This window comes from Neovison vison, chromosome 3, assembly GCF_020171115.1.
Source record: "Neovison vison isolate M4711 chromosome 3, ASM_NN_V1, whole genome shotgun sequence".
NCBI classification, from domain to species: domain Eukaryota; kingdom Metazoa; phylum Chordata; class Mammalia; order Carnivora; family Mustelidae; genus Neogale; species Neogale vison.
Window position 1 is genome coordinate 129,132,066 of NC_058093.1, and position 22,528 is coordinate 129,154,593.

Genomic DNA, 22,528 nt, shown 5'->3' on the forward strand with positions numbered 1-22,528 from the left:
TAGTGAAGTAGTCAGTCTGCGGGGAGCTGTGGACAAGAATAAAGGCAGTAAATTCCTTGTAATTTTTGGTAGACTCCTTGGGGATAACATATATTGATTTCTTTGATTCTGACTTTACAGCTGGTGTAGTTTATGTCTACCACGGAAAGTAGACTTTATATGGTCATTGTATGCAGACAGAAAACTATTGTTCTGAATTGTTAGCCTTTGAACTAGGAGAATCACAAACTTGAGGTTATGATGGCCCATGTTTTCTCCTCTCTACTCTTTATTTACCTCAGTTCCCATTTTTTGGACTTGGCATGTTTGACAATGAAACCAAATATAGTAAGTTTAACAGAACAGCATGTCTCTACAACTGTTGCAGACATGGTTACAACAGTCATGAAAATGAAGCCTGAGACACATGTCCAAGTACAATAACCATCAGAGTACTGATCCCAAAGAACCGTAATATCCTCCTTATGGTCATGCAGTCCTGTCTGATTACAGATGATGAATAAATCATCATGTAGCCGACCCAAGGCAGATGTAACATTGTATAAAAATGTACACTCATTTTTGGAATCAAACAGAATGGATAAGATCATGATGTGGCTCATGTCCTCTGTGAAGAAAGAAATGGCCTCTGTGGAATATACTTTTCTCATGAAGATGCTTTTCTTTTCTTAATATAATATAGTTTTGGAGATGTAGCAATATGTGATTCTAGCAGAAAGATTGGGGAAATCTAATAAATATGAGTGGGATTAGACTGAAATTGTGAATAGATTTTCTTGTATTTAAAAGAGATTAAAATGTATCTTAATAAAACTGGATATTTTGACAGATAACTAAGTCACATTGGAACATAGAGTTTTGGAGGCAGATACTGATCTTTCAAAAAAATATATTTGAAGATGATAAAGGAGGCGAAGAGAAGAGACACAAATCTATTTCTGGCCTGAAATCTGGTCATCATCTTTCAAAAAAAGGTCATTTTCTCTAATTGCATAGCCTCAGGGACCTTTTAAGTTTAAAACATGGTGTCAGGGGGAGTTTTACCATTTATTTTAGGGAAAAAGAAAACATTTGTTTTGGGGACAATTCTAATGGCCAAATATATATATAATATATATTTATATGTAATTTTTCTGTAATTAGAATATCATGATTAAAAATGATACTTAGCAGTAAGCTATACACTTTTGAATCCAGTTTTTGAAGTTTTTGAATTCTTACTCAGATGCTTACTCATAATTGTTATCTCTGATGTTTTAGATTTTTCTTCCCTTTAGTTCATTAGGAAAATTTACTTCTTTCTTTTTTTGAAAAAATATTTTATTTATTTATTTGACAGAGATCACAAGTAGGCAGAGAGGCAGGCAGAGAGCCCAATGCAGGGCTCGATCCCAGGACCCTGGGATCATGACCTGAGGCAAAGGCAGAGGTTTTAACCCACTAAGCCACACGGGCACCCGAAGTTTACCTCTTCCTTAGAAATTAAAATGATCATCAGAATTTAATGGGAAGTTTGCCCTCCATATCCATTTTACTATTGAAAAGTTTTTGCTCTGATGCCTGTCAGTCAACCGGTATTTAGTAAGCATCTCCAAAAGGCACGTGTTATTCAAAGCCCAAGTGATAAAGCAGTGAATAAGACAACTCCCTTGCTTTACCTTTTTATAAGAGGAGGAAAAAGATGTACGGGTACATTAAGTAAAGAAGATAAACTCTAATCGTAATAAGTACTGTGGGAAAACAATAACACTGGGTAACATGGTGGGCAAGGGTGTGGCTCTGGGGGTTCCAGGGTTATCGTGGGTGATGTTGGAGTTCAAGAGGCAGCTGGGTCAAGATTTTGGAAGAGCAGAAGGGGTCCTGAGAAGTTTGGGATTTAATCTAACTTTGTAAAGTAAGGTTTCAGAGTGTTTGAAAGTGGGGTGAACCATGGTCTGATTTATAGTTTTAAATGACCAAGTTTCCTCTGGTGGCTGTGTGCATGGATCTGCTATAAGAGAGAAGTTGGTGACAAGTGCCTGTGAGCCACTTGTACCAGTGGAGACGATGGCAAGAACTGGTAGATGGATTGATGATAGAGAGATAGATAGACAGACAGATAGGGCAGAGACAACTAAAGGCCTTTTGGATGTGGGTATTGAGGGAGAAAGGGCCCAAGAATGACCTCAACCTTCAATGTTAAGAGTCAAGAGGATGGGGGATAGTCCTGTCCCTTATTAACGTCAGGAAGGTGTGAGGGGAAGAATGGGTTGGGGAAAGGGTAGTTAAAGAGGATTAAGTTGGCAGCTGTTTCTGCAAGCCTGTCCACACATTTTCCATTTGAGATGGTACTTAGAATCCCAAGTGGAGATGTTATATAGGAGTTCGATGGTTTGGTATAAAGCTAGCTGGGAGACAGAGCCAGAAGGGTGAGCCCAGGAGAAAAGAGAGTGTCAGAGACTTTGAGTCTGCTGGGATCCCCTAGGGGAAGACCATGGATAGAGAAGAGAAGGGGCCTTGGATGATGACCCTGGAGACTTGACTACAGGGTTCTGAGAGGCAGAGAGAGAATCCTCTCTGTCATCTAAATCAATTAAAAATTATTGAATAAAAGTAATTGAATTTCCAACTATGCTAGATCTCCTTCCTTAGTATGAATTCATTACTTAAATATATAATGTGGATATGTATCCCATTTACATATTTATGATAAATTTAAGCTTTATTTCCATCTCCCAGGCAAAGGAGGGAGGCTGATAGGCTCTAGAGCATCTTGAGTGTCAGAGAGTTTTCATAAGTCAGTGTTTTCAAGGCTGATAAAAGTTGAATTAAACAATGGAAGCAAGGGCATGTAAGTGTTCTCCAAGCTACGCCCTCACTCTCCTGCAGCTCTGCACATTTCTGTGACCATTTCCACTCCAACTTCACATGGGAGTACTCACAAGGGACAATGACGAGAAGTAGAAGACCCAGTGATATGGGTGTGTGAGAATGTGTGTGCATGTGTGGCTACAACCACACAGGCCAGAGCAGAGGGGTTGGGCTTTTGACAAACTTCATTTCAAAGAAGTTGAAGCACCTGAGGCAGGCGAGAATCTGGAGTTTGTGCGTGGAGAGAACAAGACTCGGGTCAGGAGGTGTGGAGGGAGCATCTGAGCTGTCGTTTATACGGTAGAATCAGTAAAAGGATCATCACTTCTATTTCTTGGTGGATTATCACGTCCTTTGACTTTGAACGAATCCACTAATGATAGTTTTATTAACCATAAGACACAGGTATTTGAAGTATCCGTGTTTCAGAAAGAAACCTGCCAGTTTCTAATTTCCTTTTTAATATTCCCTATGGGTAGCATTTAGTGAATTACCAAATTTAAAAAGAATGCAACTGGGTGAAAACATTAATTTGAAAAGAGATGTGCACCCTTATGTTTACTGCAGCATTATTTACGTAGTCTAAGTGTGGAACCAGCCCAAGGGTCCCTCAGTAGATGAATGGATAAAGAAGATGTGATGTGTACACAATGGAATGTTACTCAGCCGTTAAAAGAATGAAATCTTGCCATTTGCGACCACATGGATGGATCGGGAGAGTATTATGCTAAGGGAAGTCAGTCAGAGAAAGACACATACCATGTGATTTCACTCATCTGCGGAATATAAGAGACAAAACAAAAGACTAAAGAAAGAAAGAGACAAACTGGAAGACAGACTCCTACCTACAGAGAAGAAATGGGTGGTTGCCACAAAGAAGGTGAGAAGGGCAATGGGAGAAACAGGTGAAGGGATTGAGAACACTTACCGTGATGACCGCCAAGTCCTATAGAGAGTTGCTGAATCACTATATTGTACAAATGAAACAAATTCTACTGTATGTTAACTATACTGAAAAAACTGAAAAAGAGAAAAAAATAATAAAAATAAAAAGAAAGCCATTGTGAAGAAATGACCCCAATAGTGAGAAGGAGCATTAGTAACTTTAGCATTAAACACTTACTATAAATTTGAAAATTTTAAGTACAGAAGTGGAACAATATTTGTAAACATGTGGCACAATACTGAAAAATGATGAAACATTCAAGATTAGAACTTTAACATTAGAGTAAATACATTTTATGACTCTTTATTAACATTTTAAATAGAACTTCCTTTATGTTGAGTGTTGTGAATGCCCTTTCTTTCTCTTGTCCTCCCTCAACTAATTCAGATATGCCCAAAATTATTTTGGTTGTCTTCTACAGAAGTTTTTATTCTTAAAAACCAGCAACATATAGGTATGTGTTGTTTGTCTCAGACTCCTGTAGGATTTAAACACTGGGATAGAGTCAAGTGCTCTTTCAGGAAATATGGTGCATGCTTGCCACCTTGTGGTGAGAGTGGGAACAAGCGAGCATTTCAAAGCAACCCCAAAGAAAGCAAGGAATTCCGTGAAAAATAAGTTCACTAATTATCTTTAGATATAGTAAGGAATAAATGTTATTGGAAAACTATTATTTTACTGGTTAAATTATAAAAGAGAAGATATATTTTTAAAAAATATTATTTTAAAAAATGTTATTTTTAAAAATATTATTTTAAAAATATTTAAAATAATATAAAAATATTTTAAATATTATTATTAAAATAAATAATAATATAAATATAATATTTAAAATATATTTATATTATTTAAAATATTATTAATATAATATTAAATAAAATATTGTTTAAAATATAAATTTTAAAAATAAAAATTATTTTTAAAAATGCTATTTTCATGGAAAGTTAAAATGTGTCTCCAAATTACAAAAAATAAATGTGTGTTTATGTACAGATACACAAGTGTCGGTATACATATTTTTATGTGTATATGTTCATATGGAACATTTCTCAATAAAAGCTAAATATAATTTGTGAATATCCTAGAAATAGTCATTTTCCACAGTTTTGCTTAATATTTCCAGTAAAATATTCCCATGTGCATATTTGTATGTGAGGCTTTATAATTTAAAACAATCTGTTTCCTAATGTCTCATCCAGCTTTATACCTTAGTAATTTCCCATGCTGTTCTCTATTCCCTCAAGAAATAAGAATTCTATCACGATAATTTTTGAACACCGTGGTAAGACTTCTGAAGAGTTTGCTTTGGCTTTTGTTTTTGTTCTTGTTTGTCTATCAAGCAGTAAACTAATAAAATTGGAACATCTGGATTAAACAAAGTTAGATGGGCTTCATGGTACCCACTTCTGTGAACAAGGGAGGGTTTACCAAAACCTGATAATGGAAGGGCACCATGCTTCTCAGTCTTACTGACCCACAGTACACTTCTTCCTTGCTAGAGCAAAATGTTGCATTAAATTTCATGTTTCCGAAGAACTTATCATGAAATATTTGGATAAATGTTCACTTAAGATGTTTTAAATTGAAATTTTAAAATTGGACTTAAGGTACTCATCAATGCTTTCAAAATCTGCATCTGTATGTTGTGTTTCTCTGTTCCTAAAACTTTATTACAGTTGTAGAACGTTGTTGTCACTTTTTTCCAACCTCAATTTATGGGATCACTAAAAAGTTCAGAAAAAAACACTCAGGGAGCCAGAAAAAACACTCAGATTGGAGCCAAAACACCCAGATCTATTATACACACTTGCTGGTCTTGGCTTTCCAGGATGGGACTTGAATCTGTCTTTCCAATTTGGTGTGAGAAAATGAACATATCTTGATCGATTTATTATCCTGTGAATCAGAAGTATCACAACTATTTTCTACATCTAAACCTTCCTCCTTTAGTGTAGTTTAAGCATGTGGTAAGATCGGCATTTGCCATTGTATTTAACATGCATAAAATCTATTTTCTCTTTCTTTTTTAGAATTGAACTTCAGTATATAAAGTATAAAATACTAGGCATGAGTAGAGCAAAGAAATTACTCCCTAAGATGTTAAAAAAACTCAGCAAGTCTCAGTTTCAGGAAAGCTCTGAACATATCTAGAAAGGTGTGTAGTTGACTATAAAAATGGAGATTGGTTACAGCTTTATTTTTTTTTTCCTTTTTATATAAAAATACTACAACATAGATTCAAAGAGTTGGAGCTTCCAAGTTTCTGGTGTACTAGGACTTTGTTTTCACATTTAAATATATTGCTAAATTTGTATAATTACTTTCAAGAGAGAAAAGGGATAAACACATTATTTTTTGTGAGTCTTGTAAGATTAATTATTGATATTACCGGTCTTTGTTCCCTCATGTTATATTAGAAATAATTTGAAACCATTTTGTGACTCCTAGGAGGGAGTTGTCCGCTTTGCATGTAGGATTGGATTTTTGTGAAATGAACCATAGGTGTTGTAGGAAGGAACAGCTTGGAGAAAGATATGCTAGGGACACTCTAAAATTAATATTCCCCAGACATTTTTGAGAAAAGGATGTTTCACGATACATTCCTGGCTGTGAACGGGGCTGTCCCAGAGCCCGTGTGCACCGCTGTGGGGGAGTGCCCCATGAGGCACAGCGGTCAGCGTCCCACTGGTCCCACGGGTTAGTTCCCTTGAGCTGATCGTTAGATATTTTAAATATCACCCTGAGGTATAATAGCTTATACATCCATGTGCTGAAACCATTTAATTATTTCTTTTACAGTGTTGTACTCTCTATAGAACAGCTATGCCTTTTATTACACAAAAGAGTAAACACATGTGTGTATAACTCATCTTTTTAGACACCGTTTATTGCATGCTGTCATGTATGAAATCATCTGTTTAGGTCTGCATGGTCCTCCAGTGTTGGTGAGAGGTCTATGAATGACCGTGTGCTCGTAAAGGTATTTTTTATACTTGACGGGAAACTACTTTTAGAATGACCGTTATTTAATATTACATCGCTCTACTTTCATATTCTGTATCTCCTTAGTATTAGAGGTTGTATTTGATTTTGGGTAATTATCATCATAATTCAAAACCAGCTACCATGTGTCTATCCTATATTGGCTACAGTTTTTCAAGACAGATCATCTTTCATCCTCACATCTGTTTGTGGTAGTCAAGATTAGCCTCCCTTCTATAGGTGTAACCGAAATTGGGGGATTTTAAGGAGCATTGGCTCAAGTTTGCACAACCTGGAAGGGGTGGATCTGGGTTTCAGTCTCAAGCAGTTTGGATCCCCAGTCCCTGTGCAATGCTTGCATTCTGGAACAGCTTATGGTCACAGCTATAACGCTTGCATCCACAGTTCTCGGCATTATGAAATCACTTAGGTAAGTATGATCCTTATTCCCATTTTACAGATGAGATAACTAGTAAGTGTTCATGGAAGGAGCCATTCTATCCTTTGGGATTACCACTCCTCGAAGCTGAGACCCAGCTCTGCCCACAATAGAGCCATCAGGACTCTGCTGTCCTGGATTGAAGTGTCTGGAGAAACACAGGCTAAGCTTCGTTCTAATGTACAGTCTGTTATAGCCAAATAATAATAATAATAATAGTAATAACACTTCACACAGAAGGATATATTTTGGTGCAGGAGGGAGGAGGGAACGGTGAGGTAAGACCCATTTAGTGGGGTTAGAATATACAATTTCTATGTTACCTGCAGGATTTGTATCAAGAGCAATGCTGCAGTTGTGCGCACGATGTTCTTTTGACTGACTAGAGTAGTTCACAACGTTCAGTTTCTGTCCTTCTCTTAAAAAAGAAATACCTAGTATTGTGTCTAAATAATAAAATGGGGATGTTCAGTAAATCCTTCCACGAAGCAAGGTTGCAGAGCTGTGCTTATTTTTCAATACACTTTAAAATAGTTCAGAAATGGGGCCCCTGGGTGGCTCAGCCAGTTAAACATTTGACTCTTGATTTCGGCTCAGGTCAAGATCTCAAGGTTGTGAGATCAAGTCCTGCATCAGGCTCTGCACTCAGTGGGGAGTGTGCTTAAGATTCTCTCGATTCTCTCTCTCTCTTTCCCTCTCTCTCCCTCCCTCCCTCTCTTAAAAAAAAAAAAAAAAAAAAGTTCAACAACAAAAGCCATGGAAATATTTTTTTCTATATAGTTTTTTAAAAGCCAATATGAAGCTACATGTGTTATTCTTTTTTTTTCAATTTATTTATTTTCAGAAAAACAGTATTCATTATTTTTTCACCACACCCAGTGCTCCATGCAAGCCGTGCCCTCTATAATACCCACCACCTGGTACTCCAACCTCCCACCCCTCCGCCACTTCAAACCCCTCAGATTGTTTTTCAGAGTCCATATTCCTCTTTTTTTTTTTTTTTTAAAGATTTTATCTATATATTTGACAGAGTTTACAAGAAGGCAGAGAGAGGCAGGCAGAGAGAGAGGGGGGAAGCAGGCTCCCTGCTGAGCAGAGAGCCCAATGTGGGGCTCGATCCCAGGACCCTGGGATCGTGACCTGAGCTGAAGGCAGAAGGCTTCAACCCACTGAGCCACCCAGGCACCCCTACATTTGCTATCCTGATAGCAACAGAAAACCTCCTTCCAGAAATAAGTAGATTCTTGATGTTGGGAACCAGGCATGTGAGGTAGTCTGTACTGAGTATTGCTTCCTCGGTGGCCATGTTATTGTGAGTAAATCTCATCCTTCAGTTTGTTACAGATGGTTTTAGGAAATAAGGTGGCTGGTTTTTAAGAGGCAAGAGCTTATGACAATGCGTACTGAATTTCTAAATAGAACAAGCCCTTCACAAACCGGTAGAATGTGTCTTTCTCTGCCATAGTAAGAGCCAAGGAAATAATCTGAGGTGTAGTTTCTGAGAATATCACAAATTGGATTATACCTGAAGGCTAGCTCTCCACTAATAAACACACCGGTTAGAGTCTCTGCTTTCTGGGACACTCAGGTGGGCACCCTGGCCAGAGTTAATCTGTTTTTTCTTTCTTTCTTTCTTTTTATTTTATTTTATTTATTTATTTGAGAGATAGAGAGAGCAGGGGGAGAGCAGAGGGAAAGGGACAAGCGGTCTCCATGCAGAGCGTGGAGCCTGACACGGGGCTTGATCCCAAGACCCTGAGACCATGACCTGAGCCCAAATCAAAAGTCGAATGCTTAGCCAATTGAACCAGCCAGGCACCTCCAGAGTTAACCTTCTGCTCAGGAACAGTAATCAATTAAAAGTATCTGTTGAATATTTACTATAAGCCTAGAAATGTTAAACCATACGAGAGATTAAAAATGAACATATTTAAGAGGCATGCCCTTAGTCTCAAGGAACATGTGGGGAAAGATGATAAGCATATGCTACGTGCTAAGCTCTTTTGAAAATTTTAAGTATAATAGGATTTAAGAAAAAGATAATTTTCTTGGTAGCTTGGAATAATATTTCAAAACTGCACAGAGAATACAGTGCTGATACGATTTGGATAGCAGAGTGGAGAATGGATATTGCAGGACAGAAAGAGGGAAGGAACATATTTGGTCTCTGAGCCACAGATATCGGGAATGTGTGGTGGGTCATGGGAAATAATGCCAGTGTGTAGAATGTGTCCAGACATCCTCGAAAGCACAATAAGAACATAGCTTGCTTTGTCTTACCAGCGGGAGGTAGAAATAAGATCTTTAATGAACCATTGCCTATGTGCATTTATGTGAGAGAAATAGTCAGACATACAAGAACACTCAGAACCCAATGTAAGTTGTTATACATTTGTTTCTTACCCACTGCAAGATTTGCTCTTTATTTGTGTTTGTCATTTTCATAGCAATTCTATAAATTCTGGCAAAAGTAAGAAGAAGATGGAATGGTACCTAGAATAATAATAATTGGAAAGAACGAGATGATTAACTGGCACATTTCCCTAATCACTTGATGTGAGGAAGTGCGTCAGGAATGTGATTTCTTGACAGTCCTGATTACCTGTTACGTTACCAGTCAAACCACCAATATTTAACCATCGCTAATACTGGCACATTGGTTTATAAGAGACGTTCACAACTTACAAACCAGCAGAACTAGAAACAAAATCCCATTTGGAGAATTCATAATTTAAGTTTCAGGGCTCTTACCAATATTCTCTTGTATTGTGTTCAATTACAGAATCCAATGTCATTTTTATTTACATACTTAAAATTTTAAAAACTAACCCATTCTACTTAATAGTAATTGTAGCAATTTTTCCAACTTATTCTGGAAGGGCAATAAAATGTATGCCCTCTTAAAGGTATTTTTTTTTTTTTTTACTTGATGGATAACTGTACTTCCAGAACCACCCCGCTCTATTAGGGCATATTTATCTATTTTTTTTTTTTTACCAAGGCATTTTACAGCTACTCCATTTGCAGAAAACTTCTTGTTCTATGTACACATTTTGACAGCATTCATTATCTGCTTAACAGACCGTATCAGTTGTGCGAAAGCCATTTCTGAATACAGAAATTTAAATTTCATTCCTTACTAAAGAGCAGATTTTTGCAATCATATATCAGATCATTAAATTTTACATTATAAAAGGCTTATATGATGCTTAACAAGTCACCAGCCCATGTTTAGCATGATACTTTCTTTACAAAATGACTACTGTATATTTTCTACTCTACAATATGCTTGTTTTTTGTTTGTTTGTTTGTTTGTTTGTTTGTTTCAATAACTACCACACATTTTTAAATCTTTAGCCGGTGACCTAAAGTCAAACCAAGCCAAGGGAAGAAAGAAGGAACTGTCCTTCTGGGAAGGGCGAAGGAAGAGTGTGGAGGCAGGGTTGTGGAGATCCAGAAGGAATCACTTTGCTTGAGTTAGCTGTATCTTTGTCGTATCTTTTTTATTTTCAAGATTTGAGTGTTTTTGTTTTGTTTTGTTTTTTGTTATTACTATTGTTAGGATTTCTCTAGATGTGTTAAAATACACTAAGTTGCAATATGCAAATTATTTGCCTGACCTTTTTGGTTAGTATAACAAATACATTTAACTTTCCAAAATACCCATGATATATATAGTCTTGAAGGTGAAAAAGTCATTACCACAGACTGGCATTTAAGTAGTACTGATCATTAATAAATCTTTACCCATCAATTAGCCACTGTAAATGATGTGTTTTATATCAAATATGTTTTTCTAGAATCTATCCTTAAAAGGGATTTAGAACTATTATTGAGAAAAAAGTGAAACACTAAAGTCACATTTTATAAGATAGGTGGGACCACTGTGAAGGTAAAAACAAAAGTTAGCTGTAAAGCATGATCTGTAAACTACCATCCCGAATTCACTGTTATTCCAGCGACTGATTATTGTAAACATCCTATTACTTTGATAAATAAATGTATTTCCTAATATTGAAGTCATATCTAATGTTATACTTTGCTGCGTTAAGCTCCTCACTATTTCTCGTATCTATGTATTGGATACCTTTTCTGTGTTCTTATTTTACCTCCCAGCACCCTGAGTATACACTGTAACCTGAGATCATGGATCACTATACCTAGAGTTACTAGGACGCATGAAATACATGCAAAGTAGGCTAATTTCATCACCATGCATATGTTAAACGTTGATGAGAACAATACAGTTTTTCTTATGTTGTTCAGGGTTAATTTTCCTTGTTCTGAATTTCTGTGGTATTCTTTGTTTTGTTCATGTGCTTCAGTGATGGTATAAGAATGTTTGATACATACTTTCTTCATTAGTATTTTGCAAGTCTGTGCTTTATGCAATTATTTCAATGTAAATTGAATGAAGACTTTTTGCACAATGCAACATTTGTACAGACAGAATTTCAGTGTAAAGCATAGCATTATCCATGTAGCAGGCACTTTATTTTTGTTAAATGAATGCGCCATGTCAAAGAAAAAAAGACCCATATAGATAATGTACTTCATTTTTATGATGGAAACCCCCTGTGCCAGTTTTATAAACTACGCACATCTAGAGAAGTGCCAGCCCTGTTAGCAACACAAGGAATAATTACCACAATGGCAGCACTTCTGAGAACAGAATGTCGGGTGATTTATCTCAATTTGACGGAAAATTATCATTCTACTCTTTTTGTTTTTAGATTTGCAATATGAGTGATTTACTACTGAGTATCAGGTCTAACTTTTTTCTTCATTTTCCTTTCCTACTCTTATCTTTAGCTCCCTGTGAAGGCAATACATTCTTCTGCCACAGTAACATGTGTATTAACAATACACTGGTCTGCAATGGACTCCAGAACTGTGTGTATCCTTGGGACGAGAATCACTGTAAAGGTAATGATCAAAAATCTGCAGAAGTCCTCTGCCCGTAGAGTGGGAAGCCTCTATTAGGATGTGGAAATGTATCAGAGCGACTTGAAAATTGATATGCATATGGGCTTTGTGGAGCCTCCTGTATATTTTGTAATTCATGTGTAAACGTCTTTCTTTGCTTTTGCCAGAAGTTTCCTTATTCATTAATGTATAGTAGAGAATCTTTAACATTTGAATGCTCATTAAAGACACCTTGTTAGCACCTGCAGAGCCCTGGAGAGGAAAGGCAGCTTTTAGTACAGCATGTTTTCCCTGTCAGACCTGGTGCCTTTCCTTTGTGCCTGCACCACTTACCAGTCTGTGTTCCCTGGACTGTGTGCACGTACTCTAGGGGGAAGGTGCACCGAAGGAACATTTGTGCTTTCAGGTACTTCCTGCCACTTAACTTGACTTCAGTTTTGCTACCAAAATGCTTTTCTTCCTTTCCAATGAAAATAGCTCCCAATATCCCTGCTCCCTTTTCTAGCTTGAACACAAAGGTTTGTTTATGGAGATAACAATCCATGGGTTGGCTATGAATGTTGCATGTTTTAGTTAAGTTTAAAAATGCCAGGCATATTCTTTTATTCAGGTTCAATATTAACTGATTTTTAAAGGGAAATAACAGGCAATCAACCTTTTCATGCTTCAAGTCCAGTATTGTCTACTAAAATGTCTTCTGTGGATGGAAGCCAAGAGACATCACCATAGTAGGCATGGTTCATGGTCAAGGAGAAAGGCATATGCAGCCTTGATTATTTTGATGGTGGAAGTAGGTGATTATTCAAGGAACCACTTCTAAATGATGGGAGAGTGAGTTATCTGTGTAGTAGAATCTTAAATCAGTGTCATTAATGATTGGTAGTCATAAGCTTTATTTGCCCAATGGGATTTGTTCCCACACATGTAGGACCATTTGACATGAGAGAGTAGTGAAGAGAATGTGAATGGATAGGTTTTACAAGCTTCCATGTTTATCTTCTCCAGATGGCAAGACCACTATTTTGATTTCTACTTCATTCTCTTGCAGGGAACACACCTTTACCATTTCTATCTTTGTGACAGGCTACCCTCAGAGATATTGCGGGTCCCATTCTAGACCACCACAATAAAGCTAATGTAGCAATAAAGCGAATCAAATGAATTTTTTGGTTTCCTAGCAGATATGAAATTTGTTTACACTACACCGCAGTCTATTAAGGATTTGATAGCAGTATGTGTATAGAGGCAATGCATTATGCAGCTTAATTAAAAAGTACTTACTGCTGAAAACTGCTAGCCATCACAAAACCTTTCAGCAAGTCAAAATCTGTGGTCACAGGTCACCGTAATAAATATAGTAATAACGAAAATGTTTGCAATATTGCAAGAATTATCAAAATGTGACACAGCAAAACAAAGTGAGCAAATGTTATTGGGGAAAGGGTGTTGATAGACTTCCTCAATACAGAATTGCTACAAACCTTCAGTTGTTGAAAAACAGTATCTGTGAAGTGCAACAAGGTGACGTGTGAAGAAATGAGGCCTACCTGTAGTTTACTGGAGTTAGTACCACAGACTAACATAGGGTGTATCCTAAAAAATGTCCCATGTGCCCTTGAAAAGAATGCATGTTGCCATTATTAGGTGGCTTGCTCTAGTGATGTATGTTTACACCATTGTTCAAGTTTTCTGTTTCTGTTTTCATTTTCTACCATATTTTATCTATTTTTTTTTACATTTGAACTTTATTTTTGTTTTGTTTTATTTTAAGTTTTATTTTTTTTTTTTTTTTAGTGTTCCAAAATCATTGCTTATGCATGACACTCAATGCTCTATGGAATATGTGCCCTCCTTAATACCCACCACCAAATTAAGTGTTAATCAACTGTTTACATTATCATAAGGTTTCCAGTCAACAGAAGGCTGTTAGTAGTTAGCTTTTGGGGGAGTCAAAGTTGTACATGGATTTTTAAAAACACATGGATTGTGTCCCTAACCCCTGCATTGTTAAAGGTCAATTATATATTTGGTATGTAACTGAAGACTCTGTCAGTGGGTCCAGTTTAGGTATAGACTGATCCCGGTATTTACTTATTTTTCCATTTCATTTTATTTCTTTTCAGTGTTCCAACATTCATTGTTTATGCACCATATCCAGTGTTACATGTAATATGTACCCACCTTAAACCCACCACCAAGCTCACCCAACCCCCCCACTACCCACCCCTCCAGAACCCTCAGTTTGTTTCTCAGAGTCCACAGTATCTCATGCTTCATCTCCCCCTCCAGTTTCCCCCAGTTCACCTTTCCTTTCCTTCTCCTAATGTCCTCCATGTTATTCTTTATGCTCTACAAGTAAGTGAAACCATATAATAATTGACTCTCTCTGCTTGACTTATTTAACTCAGCATAACCTTTTCCAGTCCCATCCATGTTGATATAAAAGTTGGGTATTTATTCTTTCTGATGGAGACATAATATTCCATAGTATATATGGACCACATCTTCTTTATCCATTCATCCATTGAAGGTCATCTTGGCTCTTTCCAAAGTTTGGCAGCTGTTCCCATTGATGCTATGAATATTGGGGCACAGATGGCCCTTCTTTCACATCTGGATCTTTGGAATAAATATCCAGTAGTGCAATTGCAGGGTCATAGGGAATCTCTATTTTAAATTTCTTAAGGAATCTCCACACTGTTTTCCAAAGTGGCTGCACTAACTTGCATTCCCACCAGCAGTGCAAGAGGTTTCTGCTTTCTCCACATCCTCTCCAATACTTGTTATTTACTGTCTTGTTGATTTGGGCCATTCTAACTGGTGTAAGCTGGTATCTCAATGTGGTTTTGATTTGAATTTCCCTGATGGCTAATGATGATGGACTTTTTTTTTTTTTTTTTTTTAATTCAGAACCTGTCAGTTGTTGACTTTTTTTTCATTTATTTATTTTCAGCACAACAGTATCTAGCAACATGGATGGGACTGGAAAAGATTATGCTGAGTGAAATAAGTCAAGCAGAGAGAGTCAATTATCATATGGACATTTTATCATGTGTCTGTTAGCCATTTGTATGTCTTCTTTGGAGAAGTGTCTGTTCATGTCTCTGCCCATTTTCTGATGTGATTATCTGTTTTGTGTATGTTGAGTTTGAGGAGTTCTTTATAGATCTTGAATATCAGTCCTTTGTCTGTAGTGCCATTTGCGAATCTCTTCTCCCATTCTGTGGGTTGCCTCTTTGTTCTGTTGACAGTTTCCTTTGCTGTGCAGAAGCCTTTTGATCTTGATGAAGTCTCAAAAGTTCATTTTTGCTTTTGTTTCCTTTGCCTTTGGAGACATATCTTGAAAGAAGTTGCTGTAACCAATGTCAAAGAGATTACTGCCTTGTTCTCCTCTAAGATTTTGATAGATTCCTGCCTCACATTCAGGTCTTTTATCCATTTTCAGTTTATCTTTGGATCCAACAGTACTTTAAAAAGATTATCCACCATGACCAGGTGGGATTCATCCATGGGATGCAAGGGTGGTTCAACATTCGCAAATCAATCAATGTGATAGAACAAATCAGTAAGAGAAGAGAGGAGAATCACATGGTCCTCTCAATCAATGCAGAAAAAGCATTTGACAAGATACAGAATCTGTTCCCTGATTAAAACCCTTCAAAGTATAGGGATAGAGGGAACATTCCTCAACTTCATAGAATCTATCTATGAAAAAACCCACAGCAAATATCATCCTCAATGGGGAAAAACTGACAGCCTTCCCTTTGAGATCAGGAACACGAGAAGAATGTCTACTCTCATCACTCTTGTTCAACATAGTAGGGGAATTCCTAGCAACAGCAATCAGACAACAAAAAGAAATAAAAAGTATTCAAGTTGGCAATGAAGAAGTCAAACTCTCTCTCTTTGCAGATGACATGATACTTTATATTTTACCTATTTTTGAAAGTACCTGCTCAGTTCTCCAACTATTATGGTTGAATTTCTGCTTTCTTCACTTCTGTAAATTTTCATTTTATATATTTTTGAGCTAGTTGTTATATCCATATATGTTTAAAATTGTTGTATTTTTTTTGATGGCTTGGCCCTCTTATTGATCATTAAAAACCAATCACTTTTTGTTTTATTTTGTCTAATGTTAGCACATCCACTCCAGTTTTCTTCTAAATGCAGTTTGTATACTCAATCTTTTTCCATCCTTTTGTTTTCAGTCCATCTGTATCTTTGAATACAGAGTATGTTTTCTGTAGACAGTATACAGTTGGGTCTTATTTTTTGATCCAGTCTGAAAATATTTGCCTTTTGATTGGATTGTTTAATCCACTCATATTTAGTGCTGCTATTGATGCTACTTTACTTCTTTTCCCCTCTATGTCCCACGTATTTTTGTTCCTCTTCTTTTAGTGGTCTCTTTTGCTATAAGTGAATACATTCTAGTGTAACATTTTAATTCCTGACTTTTAATGTATTTAATGTATTTTTTTGAGTTATTTTCTTAGTGATTATTTTAGATCTTACAACACAAAGCCTAACTTCTCAGAATGTATTTCAGATTTATACTAATTTAAGAACATTATTTCAATACAGCTCTGTTCCCTTTCTATTTACCTGTTACTTTTGTCCATATTATTTTTATGTATTTTCAAATCAAAGAATACATTGCTGTATTATTACTTTACATAATTTTAGAGCAAGAACATATTCATGCAGTTCATTACATGACACTTCTTCTTTACCATTTATGATTCTCTTCTTTGTTTTTGTAGATTCACATTCCCATCTGATGTCACTTCTTATTCCAGGACAGTTTTGCTCCTACCTACATCACTTGTATTGTTAATACCAAATATTTACTATTTCTCTAAGTTATAGGCCCAACATTACAATTTTATATGTATGACATTACTGTTTTAAGAAGTTAAGGGAAGAATGCCAAAGATACATGCAACTATATAGTTCTTTGTAATTATGCATATAATGGCCTTTATTGGCAATATTTATTTGCCTCTTTAATTTGCTCTCTATTTTTTAATTTGGGTTTGAATTAGGGTCTGAAGTCACTTTCAATCCCAATAATTTCTTTTAATATTTCTTTTAAGGTATTTTTTCAGCATTAAATTATCTTTAGTTTTGTTTACCTGGAAATGTGTATTTTATCCCCATTTTTGAAAGTTAGTATGCTGGATATTAGATTTTTTGATCAATGGTTTTTGTTTTGGTTTTTTGGCCTGCAGCATTTTGAATGTGTCATGCCTCTGTCTTCTGGCCTTCAAAATCTCTGATGATAAATCAGCTATTAATCTGATTGGGGTTCCTTTCTATGTGAGGAGTTATTTTTTCCTTGCTGCTTTCAAGATTTTCTCTTGCAACACTTTTTATCTTATAGGTCAGAGTGTGGGTATCAGTTCATCTATCTTACTCAGAATTTGTTGAAATTCTTGGATGGAATTTGCTCACCAAATTTGGGAAGTTTTCACCTTTTATTTATTTATTTGAATGTTTTTCTGTTCCTTTCTCTCCTTCTTATACTCTCATCCATTAGGTTGGTGCCGTTGACGGTTTGTCTCATTTCTGTTCATTTTTCTGCGTCTTTTGAACTTAGTCTTCTTCAGATTGCATAATTTTCCTTCATCTCTCCTCAAGTTTGCTGTTACTTTCCTCTTTCAGCTGAAATGTACTGCTGAGTCACTCAAATCAAGTCTTTATTTCAGCAACTGTGCCATTCAACTCTAGATTTTTCACTTTTTTCTTTTTTGTAATTTTTGTTTCTCTGTTGCTATTCTGCATGTGATAAGACCTTATCCTCCTATTTTTCTTTACTTCCTTAGCCATTGTTTCCTTTAGTTCCTTGAACATATTTGTAACAAATCATTGTCTGTTAAGTCTGATATCTGGCCCTCCCCTAGGCTTTTTTCCCCTTGTGTATGTATTGCATTATCCCATTTGTTTACATGCCTTGGGATATTTTATTGGAAACTTCATGTTAGATAATGTATTGTAGCAATTCTGGATACTAATTCCTCTCTCCCCAGGGCTTGTTGCTGCTATCTTTTTTTTTTTTTTTTTTTTTGGTTGTTGTTGTTGTTGTTGTTTTGTTTTGGGGTGTGTGTGTGTGTGTGTGTTTGATAGTGTAGAGTTGGCTGGCCTGTTTCAGTGATGTCTGTCACTGATGATGTTGCATGGAGACCATGCTGTGGGCAAGCATACTATAGCCTCAGATGGCCATGGTTTAGTAAGACACTCTCTGACCATCTTTTTCCTATCCTGTTTATCTGTCTGTCTTTTCTTATCACACCCAGCTATTATTCTCTATTAATTGCCAAATGATTGTTAGATCATTTTGGACAGTTCCCAGGAGTGTAAATTGTTCCAATTAAATTCAGTTCCTTTAGTTAGTCTTTGAGTCTTTCAGGGTTAGTCTTTGAGTCTAGGCTTTGTGATTTGTTCTAAACTAGGAGGGTTTTCTTTACCTGTTATTTTCCTGGTATTTTATGTTAAATTTCTACCTGTCCTAGTGTCTGGCTCATTGCTACTGTGGAGCTTGACAGTCTCTTCTTTTTTTTTTTAATGTTTTGTTGTTGTTGTTGTTGTTTTTTAAAGATTTTATTTATTTATTTGACAGAGAGAAATCACAAGTAGGCAGAGAGGCAGGCAGAGAGAGAGAGGGAAGCAGGCTCCCTGCTGAGCAGAGAGCCCGATGCGGGACTCGATCCCAGGACCCTGAGATCGTGACCTGAGCCGAAGGCAGCGGCTTCACCCACTGAGCCACCCAGGCGCCCCTTGACAGTCTCTTCTTAAATCGCTTTCCAGAAAATGTCTGTTGTTTTAAGATATCCTTAGGTTTGAACTTTTCCATACTGTTTCAAAAAATGTAACTTTCTTTGGGGAAAGCTATAGTGTTCTCTGTTCTTGTGGCCTGCCTCCCTTCCTTGGCAAAGTGTCTGCATTACTGCTCTGGGTGCTGAAAGGAGGCAGGGATAGTGACCAACTTCTTTTGGAGTAACACCTGCTTTATGAGTAGGGTACTGGGTGAGGGTGGTAACCTCTTGTCTTCTGAGCTTACCTCTCCAGGCAGTTCAACTCTATGAGTGAGCTTGGGCAAGGGTGATGGGAGACACATATTCTCAGCCTTCTGCACCTGGTGTAGGGTTTCCATCCTACCAATGGGGGCTGGGAGGAAGAATGGAACCCTTGATAACTAAGGATCTTTTGCCTAGAATACAGTACGTACCCACACTATGGATTTGGGGGGTGGTGAGAGATGCTTGTGCTTTGCTCCATTTGGGGAGGTACTGTAGCTCTAGGTGGGGAGCATTAGGGAGAGGAAGTCCTATGCTATTGTCTGAAACCTCCCTAAGTAAGCTTCCATCATGGCAAATTGGGGTGGGAGTAGGGAATGGGTTTAAAGGACAGATTCTCACTGTTCTTAAAGAAATTTAGTAAATTTCCCTGAATAAATGTACTTCCATTTGCTGTTTCCATTATGACAATATCCAGAAATGATGATAGATAGATAGATAGATAGATAGATAGATATAGGTAAAGATATAGATATATAAGTATAAATATAGATACATATTTTTGTTTGTTTTTAATTATTTTTACCAGTTGTGGTTATTTCATTGGGGAAAAGGCCCACAGATGGAGTCATGCTACCATTCCAGAAGTGTCTGTCAAGAAATTTAATTACCTTTTGGTATTAGAATATTGGTGTTATTGTGAGTTCAGTTATTTAAGTCAGGAATAAATTCAAAACAATATAGGTAGAGTCATGTTCCCACTAGTTGAGTTTGGGTGTTTTCTTATACCTATGAAGAGAAAAATAATTTACTGCTTTTAACATTACTAATTTATTTCCAAATGTCTTGCTAAAGACCTTGTAAGAACTTTTTCAAACGTATGTTGAAAGTAAGGTTGCTGGGCAATGGGAGGTCTCTCTCTAAGTTTAGAAGATAGGGCCTTTGTGAAAAGGGAAGCTTCTTGTTTATTTTTAAAGATTTGTTCATTTACGTTAAGCCTGTACAAATTCTCGGCTCAGTGTACACCTTTTCATGTGCTCTGACTATCATATTAATGCATGGTGGATTGTTTCTTGTTTTGTTTGTTGTTTTCACTCTCCCCAACCTGTAGAGAAGAGGAAAACCAGCCTGTTGGACCAGCTCACCAACACCAGCGGGACTGTCATTGGCGTGACTTCCTGCATTGTGATCATCCTTATTATCATTTCTGTCATTGTGCAGATCAAACAGCCTCGTAAAAAATATGTCCAAAGGAAATCAGACTTTGACCAGACAGTTTTCCAGGAGGTGTTTGAACCTCCTCATTATGAGTTATGTACTCTAAGAGGGACAGCGGCTACAGCTGACTTTGCAGATGTGGCAGATGACTTTGAAAACTACCATAAACTGCGGAGATCCTCTTCCAAATGCGTTCACGACCATCACTGTGGGTCACAAGTGTCCAGTACGAAAGGCAGCCGCAGTAACCTCAGCACAAGAGATGCTTCTGTCTTGACAGAGATGCCCCCACAGCCCATCAAGCCTCTCATCCCACCCATGAGCAGAAGAAACATCCTCGTCATGAAACACAACTACTCGCAAGATGCTGCAGATGCCTGTGACATCGACGAGATCGAGGAGGTGCCAACGACGAGTCACAGGCTGTCCCGCCATGACAAAGCCGTCCAGCGGTCAGTATCAATAGATTTTTTGATGACACCTAGAACCTGAGGACTGAAATGCCTCCAGAATATTGTGTTCTAGTTGATCTTCTTATTTCAGTTTCTATTTTTATTAACAATTTAAACCATAGTGTCTCAATTTTTTCCTCTCCCTCTTCCTTTTCAATGCTATCCAGACCCTTCCTAAGTCCTATTTATATACATAGGTGTTTGTGTGTGAGCACACACAGACCAAAGATATGTCATTTATTTCTACACATATATAATATTTATTTCTACAAAAATTATGGTTTTAATTTATATTATAAATTTGTATTGCTAATTTGCTGCCACATATTCCTGAATTTTGCTTTCATCAATACTTAATATATTTTCAGATATGAAATGCTATTTGGAAATAACTGCCTTACCAAGATGGGTAGCCCATCTTACTGAATAATTTTAATGTAAAAATAACATATTTTGCAATATGATGTATTATATTTTTTGTATGAAAATGAAAATGCCGAAACCCTTTTTTCCCATATCACATGATACTTACATGACAAATTGCATATAATAGTATGGTATGCTAAAATACTAAACATTTATATTTAAATGTAGAAAAAATAGTAGAAACATTTGATTCATCTTCAACATAAAGATAATACTATCAGTCTCATATTATTAGCCCTAAAATTGGTAAAAATTTTGGGGATAGAAAATTTAATTAAGGGAAAATATATCTATTTTAAACCCCCAAAACCCGAAATACATATGTCCTGTTTTGCATGTTTACTAGCATTCAGTTTGTTTTATAAATGGACATACTTTCTCAATTCATCATGCATCCTCAAAACCTAAAATATTTTCAGTTGATTTAATATTTTTGCATGCTGATGGAAAAAAATCTATTTCCATAGTTTTATGAATTTTTAGGAATGCTTTTAAGTAAATATTTATATGCATATTTATTTTTTGTGCAAGTATTACTTTGTTGAATGAAATAGCCATAACATTCCAGGTTCTGCCTCATTGGGTCTCTAAGCAAACATGAATCTGAATACAACACAACTAGGGTCTAAAAAGAAAATTCAAGGTAAGCGAATGCCCTTGGTTCCTTCTCCCACCTTGTTGTATTGTTTTGTTTTGTTTTGTTGCAATTGTCTTGTAGATTTTTTTTTAGGGAATGTGCTCTTTTTTATTATCTCTTGAGATAAGTGTTTCATAATACTTCATAATCAGAAATATGCTGGATTCAGTGCTGATGGAGTGATGGCTTTTAGCATACATATCTTTAAAATAAATGTTCATATTCTTATCATCAGGCATTGTACTAGAATGTTATTTCAAAAAGGATGTGAAATTAGCAAGTTAAATTTTACATATTTTAAGGTTAAAATAAAAAAATAGTAAATTTTCAAAAATATCAGAAGAAATGCAAGTTTTTCATAACAAAAACAATGGAATATTGTCTCAATATAACTGAAGTCGACACATGCAGTTGTTAATTTTCTTATTTAATTTGGCAATATTCTACTCAGATTCATACACTGTTTGGTGGTATTTATACGGCGTGTGTATTCTTTATTTTTGCATGAATATGTAGCTTATTTCATCAAAGTTAAGTGCAGCATGTTATGCCAGATTCTATGAAATCAGATTTGAATGCTTAACAGTGTAAATGTTCCATAAATACTAGCTGTCTATGTGTACATCTATTTTG

General features: G+C 36.4%; 1 protein-coding gene across 5 annotated transcripts in view; it reads left to right on the forward strand.

Moving 5' to 3' along the window:
- NETO1 (neuropilin and tolloid like 1) overlaps nt 1-22,528 on the forward strand; it is a 125,500-nt gene that overhangs the window by 88,045 nt on the left and 14,927 nt on the right. For all 5 annotated transcript variants that reach the window (XR_006383876.1, XM_044242817.1, XM_044242816.1 and 2 more), the window contains exons 8-10: nt 12,030-12,143; nt 20,274-20,832; nt 21,827-21,901. Coding sequence is in view for 4 of the 5 variants with exons in the window: in XM_044242817.1 (XP_044098752.1) it covers nt 12,030-12,143; nt 20,274-20,832; nt 21,827-21,887 (734 nt within the window). In the remaining variant the exon portion in view is untranslated. The remainder of the gene's footprint in view (nt 1-12,029; nt 12,144-20,273; nt 20,833-21,826; nt 21,902-22,528) is intronic.